Here is a 21,563-nt window from a genome sequence, read left to right on the forward strand (position 1 = left end):
TCCAGCCATGTGACCATTTTCAAGAGGTTCCGGAACTCCGTTCCCCTGCGTTCCAGCTGAAAAAAAGCCCTGGACAAAAGAATATAAAACAGTATGTTAGGCTGGGAAATAGCAAGCCCAGGCTCATAATATGGAGAAACTGTATGATTTCTTTGCACCAAGGATTACTGAAAATAAACCAGTTTGTTGGAGAAAATGGGTGTTAAAACCATTATTCAGGAAGCAATGACTTTGCAATATTAAACAAAAATTTATAGAACACCAGGAATTGAGTGCAGTGGCACCTTAGACACCAGCAAAATATTCAGGGTATGAGCTTTCGAGAGTCTGCACTCCCTTCGTCAGATACCTGAAGGGGGTTGATACTTTGGCCCAGGTATAAGAGAAGTAATGTGCCAGATAAACAGCAAAACCTCTTCTTTAATTCTTTCCCTTTCTCACCGCCATTGGCACTCCCCTTCTCTCCCCCCCCCCACCTTTGGGCTTATATGAGTTTATTCCCCCTTCTTCTGCCTGTGTTTATTTCCTCTCCTCCTCCTCTCCCCATGTTTCCTATGTGTGTTAATGTTTTTTTTTAATTTCAAATCTTGCATGTATGTGAGAGATACCCCTCAACCACATTTAGGCTTCCTGTGTGTATTCTCCCCCACCCCCCCTTGGGATTAATCTCTCTCCCTCTCCCTCTCTCTCACACACACACATACAGAGAATTCTCCTCTTGTACTTGCCCCTGTTATATGCCAAAGAGAACTACTTTTGTGAGGTTTTATTGTATAATCTTCATCATTGTACATGATGTGCAGACCTGGTATGATTTTTTGATGTTTATGGTATCATGCTGATAGCAGCTTTATATTTAAAAAAAATGGTGCGCCTGCCCCAAAGTTGAAATGATATACTAAAAAACACAGTGGGACTTTCTTCTGACTAAACAGGATTGGACTGTACAGTTGAAACCATCAATGCATCTATCTGGAACTTGTGTTGAAATCATCATTTTGGAAAGCCTGCGCAACACAGGAAGGGCCTATAGTTCAGTATCAAACCACAGGCGTAGTGTCCTGTTTAACAGCACTTCACAAGGCCCCTACCTGAAACAGTTTTTAAAAATTTATTTACTTCATTTATACCCCAATTTTGTCCCCAGTGGGGGCCTAAAGTGACTTACAACATTCTCCCTTTCTCCATTTTATCCTGACAACAACCGTGAGAGGTAGGTTAGGCTGTTTTTACGTGCCTGGCTGGGTGGTTGATTGGGGGTTCAGACCTGGGCCTCCCAGATTCTAGTCTGACATTCTAATCGCTATACTACGCTGGCCCCCATGATGCAGAGCTGCTATCAGAATTTGGCATAACTCTCATTCTGACATTTTTGGGTCAGCTCCATTTTGTGGCTGGTTCTGCCTCCTGCAGCTGCCATTTTGGGTTGATGCCGACAACCCTTTGTCCAAATTCCAGTCATGCCTGCACACTTAAAAAGTTTTGGGATTCCTGTCCTAGTCCATGTTTTATTTCTAGGACGGAACAAAACTGAGTAATGTGCTTGCAGGGGGAGGGGAGGAGAGGATGGACAGGACATCGTTTCATTACTCTGAAGTAGTTCTCATCAAAGAAAAGGGTGGAGGGGTGCCACTGCCTCCATGAATACATCCATGCAGTTTTTGGAGCAGGGTGGTCAATGGTAAGTGGAACCAAAATCAAAAAGTAGGCGGAGCCAACTAATTCTGACAAAATCCCAGTCCTCCTGTCTTGCAAATCTGCAGAAGTAGACATTCCAGAAACATTTCTCCAGTTCTACAAATAGGGAACACTGATCTCCTTGCAGGTGACAACCTAATGTTGGAAGCATGACTGAAACAACATATGGAAAGTGCCTTGGATATTCAAATATATATATTTTTAATTTACTTTATTTATACCCCACCCAAAGTGGCTGACATCAGTCTCCTTTCCTCAGTTTTTTCCTCACAACCACCTTGTGAGGTAGGCTGAGAGTGTGTGACTGGCTCAAGGTCAACCAGCAAGCTTCCATGGCAGAGTGAGGATTTGAACCTGGGCCGTTTCCAGATGGCTTACCTTCACCCGGGACGTCGCACCTTGTTGCGTGGAAAATGCGAAATATCGCATTTCCTCGCACGAGTTTTGCGCGACGTCGCAAAACCTGGATGTCCTGGATCCTAGTCTGACACTCTAACCGCTACACCAAGCTGGCACTCTATCCTCTAAGAAGTATTAATCAGATAGGAAAGAGACTGATTTAAAGTGTGTATATTTCACGTTTCTGCAGGCAACCAATTGATCTGTGTACAGAAAAGCCAGCCCCAACATTCCGTCCTCCTTTCTTAACATTCCATCCTCCTTTCTTAACATTCCGTCCTCCTTTCTTAACATTCTGTCACACTGGAACATGACCAAGAAATAGCACCTAAGGCAAGGTTTTACAAGTATAGGCTGGTTTGGTTCTCAATGACACCTACTAGAGTTTGCTCACTCTATCTTGGGAAATAACTGGAGATTCAAGGGGCAGTGCCTGGGGAGGGGTGGAATTTGTGGAGGGAGCTCACGGCAGATCTGATGCCATAATGTCTTCCTTGCAAAGCTGCTATTTCCTCTAGGAGAATTGATCACTGTTGTCTGGGGATCACTTGTAATTCTGGGAGAAATTAATGAGCTTACATTAGAGTAATTCTGAGTAGGACTGTGTAGTCAATCAGCCCTTGGGTCATCTCTCTTCTTTCCCCTTTGTTCAAAACACGAGCAGCAAGAGCCACAAATCCCCATAAAAAGCCTGCCTAGAAAATGATGTCAGCATATGGAATTTCATCCTCAAATATTGTAGAATTCATTAATGCTGGAAAGTTGCTTTTTAAAAGCAGGTGGGATGCTGTACACTGCAACGGGCATAAAGGGATATTTTTGATGATATTATTTTTGTATTTTGGAGGCAGACTACATCGTGTAATGCAGCTGTTCCTATGGCAACCATTTATGACTCACAATGATTATGAAGAAAACGCACCGATAAATGGGTTCAGGTTGGAATGCAGACCTGATTTGGGCTGTTTAAGTGTCTGAACTCTTTAAATGTGTCTTTGATATAAGAATAGAGGCCACAAATACCCAAGGGACCTGGGCAGCAATCCTAAGCATGTCTACTTGTGAGTAAGTCCTGTTTTCTCCATTGGGGGCTTACTCCCAGGAAAGTGTTCCTTTGGTTGCAGTCTCCCTAAGTGGGGAGATGGCAAGGAAAATCATATAATAGCAACAGCACAAGTGTTACAGACAACCAAGAAAAGGATCAAAACATGAGGCTAGCTAAGTTCAACAAGTTGCTGGTTTTACCTTAACATTCCTTTCAGGAAAATGAACACAACAAAAGTTGGAATTTTGAAACAGAGGCTGGTTGACGCAGGCTCCAATCCATTCCTCTTCATTCCCTGATTCCTGTCTTGTGCACCCTGCCGTATTTTTAACTGTTTGCCTCCAAGCTGTTCTGTTAGACGTATCCTGAAATATGGGCTAAGTCCCCATGTTTCCCACCATTCATTCTTACCCAGTCATAACAAAGTGCACCTCCTTGGTCTTTAGGGCCCGAAATCAATCTATCCTCTCTCTTCTTGGCAGGTGGGCAAATGGCTATCCGTTGTTCTATTTCTTTATCTCCATAAAGGAGGAACATTTCTTCTTCACTGGTTACAAAAGATGATTTATTGCCTGGTTCCCACAAAAGTGTGTGATTGATCTAGGTGCCAGGGCCTCTTGTATGTTAATCAAGGCATCCAGCATTTCTTCGCCATAACATTGTGTTGTGGTTAGTGTCCAGCTAGGATCCAGCAGATCCAGGTTCCAGGCCCTACCATGCCATGAAGCTTGCTAGGTGTCCCTGGCCCAGTCACTCTCTGCCAGGCTATCTTAGGTCACAGGATTGTTGTGAGAGAGGGAGAACCATATATACTCCCATAAACTACTTAAAGAAAGGGCAGGATAGAAATGTACTTGATTGAAGTAAATTCCAGAGGTATTCTTGATAAGTCAAGGGCAAAGGCCAACCCTGTAAGTATGGAAATGATGACTGGAGCCAGTTTGGTTTAGTGGTAATGTCAGTCCTGGGGTGTCATTCCCTGGCAGTAAGATCCCCAAGTCCCTCACAGCAAGCAAACACATGCATTGGTTGAAGAACTTTATTCAGAGATCCTTTCAGTTCAGGTATTCACCCACAGGGAAAAGTTGTCAGAAGTAATTAGGCAAACAATAGGACTACTGATATAGAGGGACGTTCTCCCGCCCACCTTTGCATTTAGGCGCGAAAGCCTAAAAAGTTACATGGGAACAAAAAGCAGTTTAGTCTGAGATAAGGTACACAGTGGAGTCTTCTCTCCTGTGAAGCAGATACATGTTAGTACCCAGCTGCAAGCTCTTAGCTAAGGCCACACAAAAATGAAAGCGCATATTTCTTAGAGATAAGGGAGAGCCCACTCCCTTGGCAATTAATATTAGCAGTCTGGACATCTTCAGGGAGTCTTCTCATAAAATGCACAAGTTACCGTATTATAATATAAAATGCAGTGTAAAACGCAGTAGACCACAATGGTAGAATTGTCTACATCAGTCTCAGCATAAAAGTCAGAACACAGTGATGGCCTATAGCACAACAATGGCATGGATGCATGGCATACCTGACAGGTTAAGAGCAGCAGGACTCTAATCTGGAGAGCCGGGTTTGATTCCCCACTCCTCCATTTGAAGCCAGCTGAGTGACCTTGGGTCAGTCACAGCTTCTCAGAGCTCTCTCAGCTCCACCCACCTCATAGGGTGATCATTGTGAGGATAATAACAACATACTTTGTAAACCGCTCTGAGCGGGCATTAAGTTGTCCTGAAGGGCAGTATATAAATCAAATATTATTATTATTAATCTGGAGATGTGGGTTTGATTCCCCACTCCTCCACTTGAAACCAGCTGGGTGACCTTGGGTCAAACACAGCTTCTAGGAGCTCTCTCAGCCCCATCTACCTCATAGGGTGATTGTTGTTGTGGGGATAATAATAACATACTTTGTAAACTGCTCTGAGTGGAGGTTAAGTTTTCCTGATGAGCAGTTTATAAACCGAATGTTATTATGTTATTATAATTAAAAATCAGTGGAATTCTCATTTCAGTGGGTAACTACTGATAAGACATATAGATCTTGATTTAGGAGGAAACAGAAACTCTGTTCATGTTACAGTAAATGCATGTACATCCTGCGTGTAAGATGTATGGGTATACATCTGTTTGTAAAAAAAGAGCCAATGTGCATTCACTTTACAAGTGGAACCAGGGACCAGTAACTGGATAAAAGAGGGGAGAAAGAAGGGGACATATATATTCTGTCTCCTTGTGATATATGTCCCCTTCTTTCTCCCCTCTCATCCCTCCTCTTCTGTATTTGACCAGTTCGGATCATGCATCTGATGAAGAGAACTTGATTCTCGAAAGCTTATGCTACAATAAAATTGGTTAGTCTTAAAGGTGCTACTGGACTCTTTTTGATTTTACTACTACAGACTAACACGGCTAACTCCTCTGGATCTATGTTCTTGGAAATAAAGTTACCCTGGGACTTACAGGCTTAGGTTTTCAGTCTTTAGCACATTTTTAGCACAACTCAAAACATTTTTAGCACAACTCAAAACCAAATATTTTTGATGGTGCTGCTGTTACCATTGCAGATGCCAGAACTGTCAGGGATGCAATCTCTCCTTTTTTTGTTGGCTTATAAATGGGTAAACTGTTATGGGCACTGCAATATAGATGGTGTTTGTAATGCAGTGGGGTGATGTTCTATGTTACGTGGTGGAAGGACAGGCTTTGCCCTGGATACTCCCTAAGAAGATCCTTCAAGATCAGGTCTTCCAAACATCTTTGTATCATCTTGTCACTAAGTAAACTATTTGATGTGGCGCATTTCAATGTGTAACCCAGTTTTTCAATTAATGCAAAGTGGCTTATAGTAAACAAATGAAAATTCAAAACACATTGAAAAATGTATCACAATAACATCTCGCTTAGAGACACAGCTGGTACCAAAAAAGAAAAATGAGCAATGAAATTCAGATCTCAAACCAGGAGCTCCTTTATTGCCATTGATTTGTGTTGGCAGAGTCCGTATGCAGTACGCGGGACACTGAACTGATCAATAGTAACAAAAGCTTTATTTACGGATCTAAATCTGGCTTTTTTACCAGTTGTGGAGTTCTAAAAGAAGACCTAAGAAGAGCATTCTGCAAACAGGCAAAGAAAAGCCCCTTTAGAAAGAAGGTACTTCCCCTACAGTCCTGTCTAGCTGGAGTTTGGATCCTCTTTGTACACAAGGCATTGCTATCCTCCAACTCATTGTCCATGATCCTTGTGAAATGCTGCCTTTCGCCCCCACCAAGAGGTCCTAATTACCCTTTTCACAGGGAGCTGTGCTCTTCTCATTAACTGAACTCACCCCATGCTTCATTGCCTCTCCCGTGTCTGGCAAGAGTTGCTAGGGTCACTTTCCCGAGGACAATGCATCTGGTCTCGTTCCTCGCACGCAGATGCTCCCTTTCAGGGATCATTTGCACACAATTTCTTTCTACAGCAATTCGTGAGCCACCTTCGTCATCTCAATAGAAACAGCCTGTTTAAATAACTCGGAACAAGTTGCTTCAGGAAAGCAGACAGCTCATGTCAACAGAGCCTAATCAACTTTGTCGTAGTCATAACCCTGCTACTAATGAACTCATTTCATGTTCCTATAAATGCTCCACAAGGGTTTTGTTATAGCTAATCTTTGAAAAGTTGCTATTAATTGATGCTACACCAAAGGGGTCACCTTGCAGATCTGAGAGATGCTTTGTATGTTTCCGTGGGTATGTGCAAAAGGCAGAGGTGAAATGGAAGCCCATTAACACATGTCTCATGGTAGATTAGAACAGAGGATGTATGTTGGTTAAAGCAGGGGAATCATGATTGGCACGGTTGCCTTCTTAATTGTCTCTGCCTTCAGAGTACCCTTTAATTGCTCTACAACTTTGGGCATGACCACTCCCCACAGAGGTTCCCCCCCACAGAGTTCAGATGCATTAATTGTGTTGGAATGCCTCTTTTTACCAAGCACACCAGTACTCCAGTAGGAGCAGTAGAGCTAGCAAGCTGAACAGGCGAGTTTCCTCTGTATCCTTCCTCTTGCCTCTTCTGCTACTGTTTCTTTGTTTACCCAGAATACTCTTCTCAGGGACTTCCTACTCTTACTGCTTCCTCGTCTAACCTCCACAAGGGTAAGATGTACTTTCAGCATCTGTCTCCATCCTAGCTTAGAGAGATAGCCAGAATGCCTCTTCTTCCTTTCCTATCTTAGTATGGATTTCCTTAACGATAAAGGATATCCATTTCTTATTGAAAGCAACCTTTGTATGGACTTTCTCTCTATGGGGGCCCAGTCTAGGACCCTGATCCCCACCATCACTTCACAGGCTGGGAGGGGGGATCTTTGGCATCACATTGATGCAGAACGTCACTTCCAGCACAAAATTAGACATGATGTCATGTTATTAGTTAATCATAGAGTTCTGGGTAAAGCCTAGAGCATTGCCCTTCAATGATGACATCACTTCCCATTTTGCTCTGGAAGTGATGTTGTGAGTGGGTGTGACAACCCCCCCCCCCCCAAATGCTCTCCTCAGGTTGCCAGCTATGTCTAGCAAACATTTTTTCATAAAGCAGCCTCCCCTTTCTGCTATGTAAACCAGCTTTCAGCTAACCCCCGAGGGTACCTAATGCCTACATGTCTTCTTGTAACCATGGTGTCCCTGCCCTACTCTTGTGGTGATTTTAGTAGAATAAGTCGGTGGGGTCAGTGAAGATGATGGGGAAATGTACAGAACACCCTACAATGTGATTCCCCCCTCAGTCATGCTTACCTTTGCTTCCGGCCATGTGATATTGCATTGAATCAAGAATCTGGGAAGCTTCCATCCAAACACATTAAGTGTCTGTAAGATCAGCTCAATGCTTATTTGTTTATTTAGATATTTGATGTCCTGTTTCTATCCCCAACGGAGACTCAAAGAGGCATACAATATTATTCTCCCCTCCTATATTTATCTTCATAACATCAACTCTGTTAAGCTGAGAGTGACTGGCCCAAGGTCACCAGTAAGCTTCCATGGCACAGTGGGGATTTGAACCTGGGTCTCCCAGATCCTAATCTGACCCTCCACACCATGCTGGATCGCATACGGCAGTTCTGCTTGTCCAATGTATGTAGATGGGTTTTAGGGAAACTCATCTGATATTCGTATTGTACATGTTTATTACACTCTATGAATAACAAACACGCCTGTGTGGACCAGCACTCGGGTGCCATCATACTTTCTTCCCTGTTCTGCTCACTATCAAAACACAAAAATGTTCAGCATTTTAACAATTCACAAATTCTCTTTGCCAATAGAGGCACGTAGTTCAACACCAACACACAGCAGCCCTATACCACAGTGTCTGTATGTACAACCTGCACAATGATTTTTCATTGTATAAATGTTATATTGAACACATAATAGCATTTGATTTATATACATTTGATTTATATACTTCCCTTCAGGACAACTTAACACCCACTCAGAGCAGTTTACAAAGTGTGTTATTATTATCCCCACAACAATCACCCTGTGAAGCGAGTGGGGCTGAGAGAGCTCTGGAAGAGCTGCGACTGGCCCAAGGTCACCCAGCTGGCTTCAAGTGGAAGAGTGAGGAATCAAACCTGGCTCTCCAGATTGGAGTCCTGCTGCTCTTAACTACACCACCAAACTGAACTTCTCTTATTCTGAATCGGACTACCAGTCCATCTAGGTCAGTATTATTTACTCAGACTGTGAGGGGCTGTCCAGAGTCTAAGGTAGGGGTCCATCACCTCCTCTGTGATTTTTTTAAATGGAGAGATCAGATATTGAACCTGAGACCTTCCGCATGACAGGCAGTTTGGTGTAGAGGTTAAGAGCATGGGACTCTAATCTGGAGAACCGGGTTTGATTCCTCACTCCTCCCCTTGAAGCCAGCTGCGGGACCTTGGGTCAGTCACAGTTTCTAGAAGCTCTCTCAGCCCCACCCACCTCACAGGGTGTTTTGTTGTGGGGATAATAATAACTTAATACTTAATAATACTTAAAACTGCTCTGAGTGGGCATTAAGTTGTCCTGAAGGGCGGTATATAAATCAAATGTTGTTGTTGTTATTAAATAACTCTTCCACTGAGCCACTGGCCCCCTCAAAATGTGTGTACTGCTGAATGTGCAACTTTAACCCCACATCTACCCAGGTGCCATTTTCCAATTCATTTTTTAGTGAACAGAAATGGCTCTTTCTTATAAACTAGATGTACACACCTACATGCCAGATGTATATCTGTTCACTGTACCATGTGTACAGGGCTTGTGTCACAGGTCATAATGTTGCATTGCGTAAGCACGTGGCGTCCACCTGCAACATTTCCAACACTTGCAAAGTGCCTCATTGAGTTGAGCTTTACAGCTGCTATCCTAAGCGTACTGGTTCAATTAATTTTTTAAAGAATTGTGCTCTAAATGTGTTTGAAGATATCATCAAATATATTTATAAAAATGTATTCATCCACGATGTGTAAAGCCCACAACTGACATCCTTTGTACCCGGCCCTGCAATGCAAAGTAGAAAATTATGCTTTTACAAGTTAGTCACTCAATTCCCACTGGAACAAAGCTCCTGATGGTTAGGCAGTCCCTATGGGGAATGGCATGCCCCTCTTTTAAAAAAATTACTCTCATGGTAGGAAGGCATATTTTGAATAGGATTTGCAAGGAAATGTGAAAAATGGAAATGTGAAAAATGAGTTTTCAAGAAAGGCTATAAATGGCAAGCAAAACCAACACCAAGGAGAAAGCACAACTTGTGAAGATGTGCTTGTATGAAGGAGGCAGCCTTGGTGGCCATTATCGCCAACAAAGACAATAACCTACCTCACCAAAAGAAAATCTTCATGCATGGGGAAGGGTTTTTATAAGGAGAGGCCTTAACACACCTGTTGGCAAGGAGCCTCAAGGAAGGGAGGTTGGAGGAAGGAGGCATATCTTTAAAGAGCGCATCCTGTTGAGCGATTAACAATTATAGTAAGCAAATCTCTCTTATTTAAGCCATAGTGTTCAATGTCTTGAGTAGGGGTGTGCATAATGAAAAAAAGCTGAAAATGTACACAGAAATAGCCACTTCATCTTGTTAAAGCAACTTCCAGAACAGTGGGACCCATGTGGGAAATGAGGCTGTAATGAGACCCTACACCCCAGCCAAAAAGTTGGTGTGTTTTGTTTCACTTCTTACCTGCATAGCAGCTGCACAGGCGGGCCAGGAAGCGTGTCCAGCAGCATCTTGTTTTCCTTAACTGCAAGTCTGTCTGCATTCATGCAACTAATTCGATCCAAAGAGGAGAGCCTGAACCCTCACTTTGTGGGTTGATGGTTTAGAGGGAAGACTGCATTCTGCATGATTTTGGTGCTGTTGCATGCCAAAACGGCTACCCCAAAGCCTCATTTTCCAACCCCCTGAAAAGAACAGCATGTATTTGTGCATGAGTGGTCAATGTGCATGAGTGGTCAACAGGCTGAAACTCATGAAAACGAAAAGACCAGATCAGATCCAAGCCAGCACTCCCCAGCCAGAACAAACAGGAACGGAATGGAATTTTTCCAGAACCCCCCAGAACTGAAACTGAAATGGAAATTTTCTCAATTTTCCCTAGACTTGAGTTTTAATTCAGCACATCGGCATTGGCCAGAGTGCACAGAGTATTACACTGCATAGAGTGGAAAAAGATTGAATCCCCTCCCCATAAAAAGGACCTTGATGGATCAGACCAGTGGCCCATCTAGGCCAGTGTCCTGTCTTACACACTAGCCAACCAGTTACTTTGGAGGGCCAACAATGGGGCACAGAAGCAGAGGCCTTCTCCTGATGTTGCCTCCCAGCCATGGGTATTCAGAGGTAGTTTTCTGGGCAGGGGGTTGGACTAGATGGTCTGTATGGCCCCTTCCAACTCTATGAGTCTATGAGCTGCTGATAGCCCCCTCCTCCTAGAATCTGCCTAATCCCCTCCTAAAGCCCACCGGCATCACTACATCTTCTGGCAGTGCAGCCCACATCTTAATCGCTTGTTGTGTGAATAACTATTTTCTTCTGTCTGTCCTGAATCTGCTGTCCATCAGCTTCATTAGATGTCCTCAAGTTCTAATATTTTGGGAGAGGGGAAAAAAGTTCTCTCTGTCCATTCTCTCTATCCCGTGCATAATTTTATAAGCTTCTATCATGCCGCCCCTTTGTCGTCTCTTTTCTAACCGGCAGAGTCCCAGACTCTTCACCCTTTCCTCGTAGGAAAGGTGCTTCAACCTGCCACTCTGAACCACTACACCAAACAGGCGTACAGAAATGACTTTGGCATGAAATTTCTGGCCATTGTTCTTAACAAACCCGCCATCTGATGAGGCTACATCCTCATCAGACAATGCTCACAGATATTACCTGATGAGCCATAAGAGAACTGTTGATTCGCTGGCCTGTACAACCTCTGGGACTTTTCAACATCCAATCTGCTCTATTGTTCAGGATGCCCTGAGCTCATGCAGTTCATTTGAGAGGAGAGACGCCAGAATCATATCGGTTGGAAAGAAAGGAACGATTGGCTTTCCGGAAGGGATTCCTTAATGCCTCCACTAACTGCATCACCAGTCAACATGACAACTTCTAAGCGTTTCTGTCAATAATTTCACAGTGCCATCATCCCCGGATGGTTTCCATTTATGTAAATTTTGCTGCTCTTCCTTGCCAGATTGGATTAACTCATACACAGGGCTTTTTTTCAGCTGGAACGTGGGGGAATGGAGTTCCAGAACCTCTTGAAAATGGTCACATGGCTGGTGGCCCCGCCCCCTGACCTCCAGACAGAGGGGAGTTTCGATTGCCCTCTGCGCCGCTGAGCAGCACGAAGGGCAATCTAAACTCCCCTGGACATCAGGGGGCGGGGACACCAGCCATGTGACCATTTTCTCCAAGGGCAACCCACTGAGTTCCACCACCTCTTTTCCCAGAAAAAAAGCCCTGCTCATACATACAAGTTCAGCAACACTTTCCTCTTTAAAAAACAAACAAAAATGGTGTTATTTGTGATGAATTGTTTTGTTAGAAAAATAGGAGCAATATCATGAGGAGGAGATATATGCCTGACCCCCTGCATTTAGTGGGGCTGGTTCAGTGGGCAGGGGCAAAGAAACCTCAGGTGGATGTGGGCGCGTGATTCTCAGCAAGGTTTAAAAGGCAGACTCTGGGACCGATTCAAGATTAACTTGCAAAAAAAAAAAGGCAGTGTTGAAAGAACCATTTGTTATAGTTACTCTTCTGTAGCTCATCATAATAACAGAAATTTGAACAATGCAGCCTCATGTTGTCAGATCACAGGAGCTAAGCAAGGTCAGCCTTGGTTAGTCCTTGGATGCGAGACCTCCAACCAAGACCCGGGTTGCAGAGGCAGGCAATGGCAAACCACCTCTGTTAGTCTCTTGCCTTGAATACCCTGCCAGGGGTCGCCATAAGTCAGCTATGACTTGAGGGCACTCTCCTCCACCACCACCCTGTAATACCTTTGGAAATCATTATTTGGAAATCACTGAAAATCTCTGGAAATGCCAGTTTTTCTGATACCACTAGTAAAAAAGCCTGTTATGGGAAAAAATACAATGGGCTTTAGAAAGGGGAGGGTGGGCAGGTGGGCATTGCCTCCTGTTCTGCTCCTGATCCCAGCTGGGTGAAGGGTGGGGAAGGCATTGCCACCTGCTCCATGCCTGATTGTGGCAGGGTGAGGGTGAAGGCAGGCATTGCCACCTGGTCCGCTCCTGATCCCGATTGGGTGAAGGGGGGCAGGCATTGCCTCCTGCTCTGCACCCGATTCCATCCGGGTGAAGTTTTTTTGCACTTGCATGGGATGAAGATAGCAGGAAGAACAACACGAGAAGAAAGATAATCTGACAGGACTGTACTGTTAGCAAATGTTCCTGCTCATAGGCACAGAGTTCCCATTCCTGTCAGTCATTGCACTGAGAGCTTTTGTGATTCCATAATGTATAAATAAAAGTTGGTCTTCTTTGTCTGCTATTCTCTTCCCAGATGTTGTATTGTTTCTGCACACCTGCTGAGGACAATCTTTTTGCTTGAAGCTTCTGAACAGTTGCTACAGACTAGAAGAATTAACAGACACCCCCTATGCTAGGCAGTGCGCCTGCAGGGGAGAGAAGCAAACATTTTGTGCTCGTTCCCTTGGGAAGGCAACAGAGTATGAGGCCAGGGACAGAGGCAAACTCTTCCCTCTGCAACGAAAAGCAGGACCAACCACACAATATATGAGAGATGTGTGGTAAGGAAGGAGCTGAGAACTAACATTCTCTCTCTTTCTCTCTCACTGTAGATAATCAGCTAGTGTCCAGTTTCTCTCATCTTTTTTTTTTCATTGGACTTGAAAGCAACCCTTCCCCCTTTGCAGCTGTTCTTAGCTCTAGTGAGGGATAATTTAAGACAGGCAGCCTCCTGTTTGTTTATATGTAAAGTTACTAGAGGTGGGTTTATTTTTAAACCACACCAGAGTGTGCAGGCAAAGGGCATTAACCCCAGTTCTGCACTCTGGTGTTCAAAGCAGCTTTCTTCCAATCTGGCTCTAAAATGGGCTGTCAAGGAGCCTCGGAGAAAAATGCTGAAATCAAGTGAACGCCATGGAGCAAGGGAGGCCAGCATGTTGTTCCCTTCACGCATGCGCTCTTTCAGTTTAAACACAGATCTTCTACTTGTGAATCCCAGGAGAGGAGGAAGAACTCACTCTCATACAAATGATCCGTTCCCCTGTCTTGATTTGCACATGAGAATTTTAATTGCTGTAAAAACGGAGACATTTTCTCCTCTCTGTCTGAAGTTTGACATAGACCCTTAAGAGGACCCCCTTTTTAGGCCTCCACTTTAATTCTAACATGGGTTTAGGGCCGAGGGCAAGATCACAAAATCAGTGGATTTAGTTGGTGTAGGAGGAGTGAGATGATGTTCAGGCTTGTGCAAGGAAATGGTGTCACTGCAAGGTGTGAAAGAGAAGAGGGGAGCCCAGATGGCATCTTTCTTAAGCGTTTTGTATCATGACACACATCCTGTATCTGCCAACATTTCATTTGCTCTCCATGTGAAAGATGAGTGAATGACTTGGCAAAACCAATTTATTTATTTATTTATTGCACTTATATTCTGCTCTCCCTCTAAAACAGGGTCAGAGCGGATTACATCAAAAATGTGGGAAGGCAGAAACTTTTTTAAAAAACCATAACATGTCAGGCTTTTCTCATAATGGAGAGGTATTGGGAGCACTTTTGAGATTATGGACTGCGAGTCTCAGCAGGTAGGTTAGCTGTTGCTAGAGTTGCCCTTCATGAATTTGTCCGGTTTTTAAAAGCCCTATAAGCTATCCTTCCATCTTGTCAATGAATTCCATACATTAGTTCTGTGGTGCATGAAGAAATACTCCACTTTATCCCAAACTCAACACTAACCAGGTTCATAGAATGACTACAAGAATATTGAAAAAGAGAAGGAGAGAGAGATATATACTAATAGCCATGTGACCCTGATCAGAGGATACCTAAATCTGGAGACTGGAGCTGAGAAGGGACAAGACAGATCTTCCTACTGTCCTACCTGAATAATGCCACCAGTTTGCAAAAAAATCTGAAATCTAAATCTCTCTCTATATATAAATATAATGTTTTTTTAAAAAAAATGATAAAAGGAGCATCTGTAGCTTTAACCAGATGTACTCAGTGGTTGTTGCTAGGCAACCACGACAGGTCAGCCAGTATTCCTGGCTTGCTTTCTGTCAGTAAGAGGCAGGGTGAGAGGGCAGGGGCCTTACCAGGGTTGTTTTGGCCTCTGAGGGCTAAATTGGGGCTAAGCAATCACCGGATTGCTAGATACCACATGACTTTCATGAGTCACTCAGGCCTGACTGCTTGCTACTGTTCAAAAGCAGCCCTCTCCCCCACAAAAGTCAGTGTGGTGTAGTGCTCAGCATTTCAGAGTAGATTCTGGGAGACCCAGGTTCAAATCACCATTCTGCTGTGGAAGTTTGCTGGGTGACTTTGATCAAATCAAACACTCTCAGCTAACTTACCTCTCAAGGTTGTTGTGTTGTGTTGTTAATATGGAGGCAAGGAGAATGATGTGAGCTGCTTTGGGTTCCCCATCGTGGAGAAAGGCAGTATAAAAATGAAATAAATAATTCATATAATAAATACATAGATACAAATGAAGATGAAGATGGGGGGAGGCAGATAAAAAGGTAAGTTGTTTAGTGGGTTTGAAGGAGAGGAGGACGTTGGGAAAGGGGAGCATATGGAGGCTGCCAGAAGGAAGGAAAGAGGAAATGGTGTCAGGAAGGGGATACAAGGGAAAGTGAAGTGCGCTCTGCAAGTCCTTGCAGGTTCCCCACCATGCACCTGGACCTGGCTCTGCTGGCACGATGCAACTAGGACCCAGGGGAGAGGCTGCTGGGGAGGGAAAGGGGGAAAGGTGAAGAGAGGCGAACAGACAAAGGTGGGTGGAAAGGAGAGAAGGAAGCAGGAAAGGCGGGAGAGGCTATGGGAGGTAAGGAAGGGAAAGAAAACATGGTGGGGATAGGAAAAATGAGACACCCCCCCCCGCAAGTCCTTGCAGGTCCCCACTTGTCTTTATATAGAGAGAGTAGCTCGATGCCTGTGCTTCGCTATGGTATTTAACGACTTTAAATCCAGTTATAATATTTAGGGGTATGTAACATTTTTTTGTTTTTGGGGGGGGGGGTTGAGTTGGTTTTGTAGTATAATACACTTCACAAAGGTGTTTGTGAAGCAAAGCATGTTGATGCTGAAAACTGATGAAGTGACTTTCGAAATGTAACATTTATTGAAGAGATTTTTAAAAGGAAAAGATTGTAGTGCAAGAAATAAAGTGAAAAATACGGACAACTGGGTTTTTTTCCTACGGAAGGACCTCTTTTTAGCACACATGGGCGGTTTTCCCCTCCACCTTCATACATTACCCTGTGTACGAATTCCCCAGTGGACACCTTGCCTCTCAAGTGGACCCTCATGTTCTTTCTTAGCGAGAGTTTCCTGATGAGGGGGACACAGACACAATGCCTAGATACAACACCTTGACACACATGGTAACCTCGTCAGCTCGAGTTCCCCTCGGGACTACTGGAAGAGTCTGCCAGAAGTCTCCAGCCAGCAGCACAGTGACTCCCCCATCACTCTCTCATTGCCCCTGACATCTTTGAGGGTTATGCTCAGTGCCTCAAAACACCCCTTAAGCGCCATGGTGCTCTCATCCCAAACAATGAGCTTACAGTTCCACAGCACTTGGGCCATGATGCTTTGTTTTGAGGTGCTGAACAGGGGTTGTTTCTGCATGGATGAGGTTAAGAGGCAGCTTGAAGATAGCGAAGGATCATGTGCCATGCCTGAGTGAGCCTTGACTTTCCATGGAAGTGAGCACCTCTCTACTTGTCTTCCAGGATTGGTTTGCTCATAGAGAGACTCTGCCACTCTGTGCACCTTGGGGTGATCTTGCTGGTACTTGGCCACTGCTGCTCTGTGCACCACAGAAGTATGATGTGCATATTTCTTTGCCACATCTCTAAGCTGATTCCTCCTTTTAGCATCAGTGTATCTTGCATGACATCTGCCAGGAGGCTTCTTGGGGGCAGTAAGAGGCGATGGTTGTGAGAGGTGTGAGATGGAGTTGGACTAAGGGAGAGGTGGCGTGGTGGGCAGTTTGGCAGGTTCATGTGAGAGGTTCACATCAAAATGGCCCATGCACCATCTCCCCATGAACATTTAAAAACTCAGTTGCCATATTGACTTTTATATAAAATCCCTATTCAGGAGTCTTGTATTGTCTTTCTTCAACTGTCTGTAGTTTCCTTGACCTGATTTTTACCTCAGAACACAGAGTTCCACAGCTGACCAATAAGAGAGAGGGGAGTGCAAGGAGGCAGCAGCCTGCCAGCCACACAGGAAAGCCAAGCCCACAGGGAGATTGGTGGCCGTAGTGAACTTTGAGGGGAAGACTGTGAGGTGGGTTTTACCTCAGGGCACATTCAATGACACCCAATCGTAACTGCATACTGTTTAGAATGTTGGGGCAAGGACCAATCAGGCCACATATGCAAATGATCTTGAAAGGCTGGCCAATCAGGGAAGAGTGGCCAAGCTGGCAGTGTGCGGGAGCGCAAGCAGGCAGTAGCCTACCAGCCACACAGGGAAGCTGTCTCCTTTTGGGAAAACATATTTAAAAATTTTTTACCCCCCTTTGGGGATGAATTTCTTAAAATCCCTTCTTAGTTGGTGTTTACATCATGAAAGGAATGTTCTCCCCAAATTTCATGTTTCTAAGTCCAGGGGTTTGGGCTAGGCAATTATGAGTAAGTCAGGACACTTGTCTTTACATATATAGATTATCCGCTGAAAAAGTCATGTTGGGTTGACTTTAACACTAAAAAAAATGGTGGTGTGAACTGGCCCTCAGGTCACCTTCATACATTACTATTTACCCTATGTAGGAATCAAAACCATATGAAACGTTCCTAATTTCCAGTAGCAAGTTAAAAATATCAACCAATAGCTGCAATGGAACTCATAATCTATTTTGAGTGGGGCCATTTGGACCTTTATATTTAATTCTTGTCATTATTTGTATTACTGGCAGGGCTTCAAATACCCATTATTGGGTATTGTATTGGGTACTGGGTATTGTCATTTATTATTATTGTTATATTATTAATGTTTAGTATTATTGTAATATTATAAATGCTCATGGGGAGGGTGGGTAAGAAATCTAATAAATTAAATTAAATCATCAATATTCAGCAATCGTCACTCACCCATTACAGTTCTAATGTCATAAGAGATAATCTAAACATAAATCATCAAGTCTTAGTGATTCTAGCAGCAGGGCTGTTGTTGCCAGCCCTGCCTAGTAGCAGGATTATTTATGTGCTTTGTGATGCTGGTCACTGTGATACAGCCTATCACTGAATAACAGCAGGGATTCATTCTCTAAATAATGTCAGCACAACCTTTAACTGGAATACGTGAAATGCATGTTCTTAATACAGCTATCTTTTCCTGTGTCCTGTATTCCAAGCAGTAGGCTAGTGCAGGGAGAGATGCAGTTTGCAAGAATGCAGAAAATGACCAGTTGCGTACATTTCACCAGGCCTTCAGCAACTTCCACCTCACCATCATCCTCACCAGGAATCCATCGACACAGGAAATAAATTTTCTGTACACCACTGTATCATTAAATGATGGAAGTCTAAAAACCACCTCATACTGGCAATCTACTGATTACCAGATATATCTACATGCCTCCAGAACCACCATAAACACACCAAACAATCCATCTTCTACAGCCAAGCTCTATGCTACAGCCACAGCTGCTCCAATCCCCCCTACAACAAAGATTTCTGGAATTACAGTACCCAGTAAATGTGGTAAGAAAACAAAGCAACAAAGCCAGAATGATACCGAGGGATGACCTGCTATAAGATAAGCCCAAATATAACAACAACAGAACACCACTAGTAGTCACATAGAGTTCCTAGCTAAAACCAGTTCATTACAACATTAATTACCTGCAACCCATGCTGGACAAGGATACTCCCAAACTCTGGGAGAAAAACCTTTTCTTGCCCACAGACTGCCCCCAACCTTAAATAATTCCTCACTTACAATCATAGACATGGGCTCTGGATCCAGGGCTTAGTATAAACCAAGATGACAACTCCATCCTTATATTTACTCTAACACCACCATCATTGGACCTAACAGTACCAGTTATACTATCTCAGGTTTGTTCACTTGTTCATCTTCCAGTGTTATATATGTCATCAAGTGTCAGCAATGCCCTTCCACTCTCTACACTGGACAAATAGGCTAGTCCCTATGCAAAAGAATAAATGGATGTTGATCTGACATCAAAAAAATCACAACATTCAAGAACCAGATGGAGAACATTTTGATCTTCCAGAACATTCCATTCCTGATCTAAAAATTGCCATTCTCAAACAGAGAAACTTCAAAGGGATGGAACTGCTGAAATTGAGTTTATTCGCAAGTTTGGAAAAACGCATCCCACAGGATTGAACTCAGACCCGGGATTTTTCTTGCATTACAGATGCTAATTTACTGCACTTAACCCCTCTGCTTTATAAACTAATTACAGCATGTATTACAGTGAGTTTCCTGACAATCTGATTTTACAATACCCTTTTAACCCTCTGCCTGGATTATAAAGACTCCTACCCTTTTCTCTCCTTGTATCTGATGAAGGGAGCTCTGACTTTTGAAAGCTCACATCCTGGAAATCTAGTTGGTCTCTAAGCGCTACTGGACTCGAAACTTGCTCAGTTGCATACAATATCACAGGGAATCCACCCCCCACCACTCCTGCCTGACCTTCGATCCCCTTCATGACCATTTGTTAGCACTCACTGACAATTGACCGGGCTCACTTTTCTATTTCATCCGAATACATTTTTGCAGTGTGATTCCTCATCCTAAATAACACGGCCGGAACACTATATAGGGAAGATGCCAGCAAAGCAAAGGAAGAGATGCGGGCCGCTGTCCCAGGTGCTGAAACTCGGGCCGCTGTCCCAGGTGCTGAAACTTGGTCAGCCGCGGCGACCGGCAGGTGGCGCCGTCCTTCATTCTCCACAGGCGCCGCGCCTGAGCAAGGCGGCGCCTGAACTTTCTCTCCCCAAACAGGTTGCTCCGGCGCATCTCGGAACAGCCGGTCCTTCAAATCTCCCGCCGCGACGGGAAACTCGACAACTCGCTGCGTTTCAGAAACGGAGCCCGGCTGGTTCCCGAGGAACTGGCTTGCCTCCTCCGCCCCCCCACCCCCGCGCTCTTTATCCTAAGGAGGGACTCACCATGTTGACTTCGGAGACCATGTCGATGCTGGCGATCACGATGCTCATCCCAACGCCGACGGGGGAACCTGCAAACCCAAACAGGCCGTGCTTAATGGCCACTGAATGAAAGCGAACCGAACCCCGCATCCCCGCACCTCGCCATGTAGCTAGAGCGCGCGCAGCAAGCCAGCCCGCACACCCTGGCGCGTGGATGGGTTCTCCTTCCGGTCTAAGAGTTCTGTGGGACTCGGAAGACGACTAGCCTGCTCCTAGCGGGCGCAGCCGATACAATGGAAGTGGGGGCGGTGTCGGTCGCTTGAGAGCTGCTGGCTTTGGAGCGAGGAGGGGTGCGCGTGTAAGAGAGAGGTGAGGGGCCCGCATTGACCCCGACCTCTGTCTCTCCAGGAAAGGCAGCGAAGCCTTCCCTGGAGGCGAATTACCTCCGAAGTCCGGCCTCAGGCGAATGTCGTATCCCTTGAGCAGCCTGTCCACCGTCTCCTTCACGTAGGACATGTTGCTGGGCTCGCTCTGGCTGAGGGAGAAGCAGAAAAGGGAGAGAGAATTGGAGGCGGGCGAGCGGCGGCCCCTGCCCAGACCCCCCCCACACACACACACACCGCCCAGCCGTCGAGCGGAGCCCTCGCGGGAGGGAGAAGAACGGCCGGCCGCCAGCCTCACCTTTGGGCGGAGCAGAGCAGGGCGAGCAGCACCGGGAAGAGCAGGAGCCCCGCGCAGCCTCGCCGCCGCGCCTCCCGCATCCCTGCCTCGGGCGGAGAGAGCCGCGGCCGCCCCCCGCTCCCTCCCCCCGCCGCCGCCGCCCAGCTCCGAGGGCGCCACTTTCCAGCCACCGGCAGAGCGCCGATGCCCGAGACGGCCACGCATGCGCGGGATTGCACCCCTCGCGCCCCCCCCCCCCCGACACCTTCGCGCCTCGGCAGCTCCGTCGGGTCAGGCGGCTGGCGGCGGGGGGGCCCTGGGAGCTCCTGCGTGGCCCCAGCAGGGGCGGGCTGGCGCCGTCAAGTGGCTGCCGGGCCCAGGCCCTGCACCTGCGCCTTCGCAGCCGGCTCTTGCCGGAGAGCCCCGTCCGAGGCTCTCCTCGCTGCCAAGCGGGGCCCTGCCCGCAGGTGCTCGGAGCCGGCTGCGATCCGGGGGAGCCTGGGGAGCCAGGGCTGCCCGCCAGGAGCGCACCTTCTTTGGCCTCTCCAAACGGCGGAGGCCGGGGTGGGGGTGGAGCGAAGCCGCAGCTGCGAGGCTCCCGGGGGGCGGCTGCCGTCGGGCCGGCCCTGAGGGAAGCGGCGCCCTTGCAAGGCAAATGGAAGCTGCTGGGTGATGAGGAGAGCGGCGCTGTCTTCGGCACAGCGCAGTTGCTGGCGCCGAGCAGGACTAGGAGCCTGTTCCTTCCTTGGAAGTGCGCAGAGAGAGCGAGAGCCCGGTTGGTGTCGTGGTTAAGACTAAGAGGGGCAGGACTCGACTCTGGAGAGCCCGGTTGGATTCCCCACCTTGAAGCCATGAGGATAATAGTAACATACTTTGTAAACTGCTCTGAGT

The 21,563-nt window shown here is 45.8% G+C and overlaps 1 protein-coding gene across 2 annotated transcripts in view; it reads right to left on the reverse strand.

Moving 5' to 3' along the window:
* GABRB1 (gamma-aminobutyric acid type A receptor subunit beta1) overlaps positions 1 to 20,773 on the reverse strand; it is a 165,835-nt gene extending 145,062 nt beyond the window's left edge. For both annotated transcript variants that reach the window (XM_054990168.1, XM_054990167.1), the window contains exons 1-3: positions 20,694 to 20,773; positions 20,456 to 20,547; positions 20,034 to 20,101 (exon numbers count right to left, since the gene is read on the reverse strand). In XM_054990168.1, the coding sequence (XP_054846143.1) occupies positions 20,034 to 20,101; positions 20,456 to 20,547; positions 20,694 to 20,773 (240 nt within the window). The remainder of the gene's footprint in view (positions 1 to 20,033; positions 20,102 to 20,455; positions 20,548 to 20,693) is intronic.
* Positions 20,774 to 21,563: the final 790 nt, after the last annotated feature.

This window comes from Eublepharis macularius, chromosome 10 (genome assembly GCF_028583425.1).
Source record: "Eublepharis macularius isolate TG4126 chromosome 10, MPM_Emac_v1.0, whole genome shotgun sequence".
Classification (NCBI taxonomy): domain Eukaryota; kingdom Metazoa; phylum Chordata; class Lepidosauria; order Squamata; family Eublepharidae; genus Eublepharis; species Eublepharis macularius.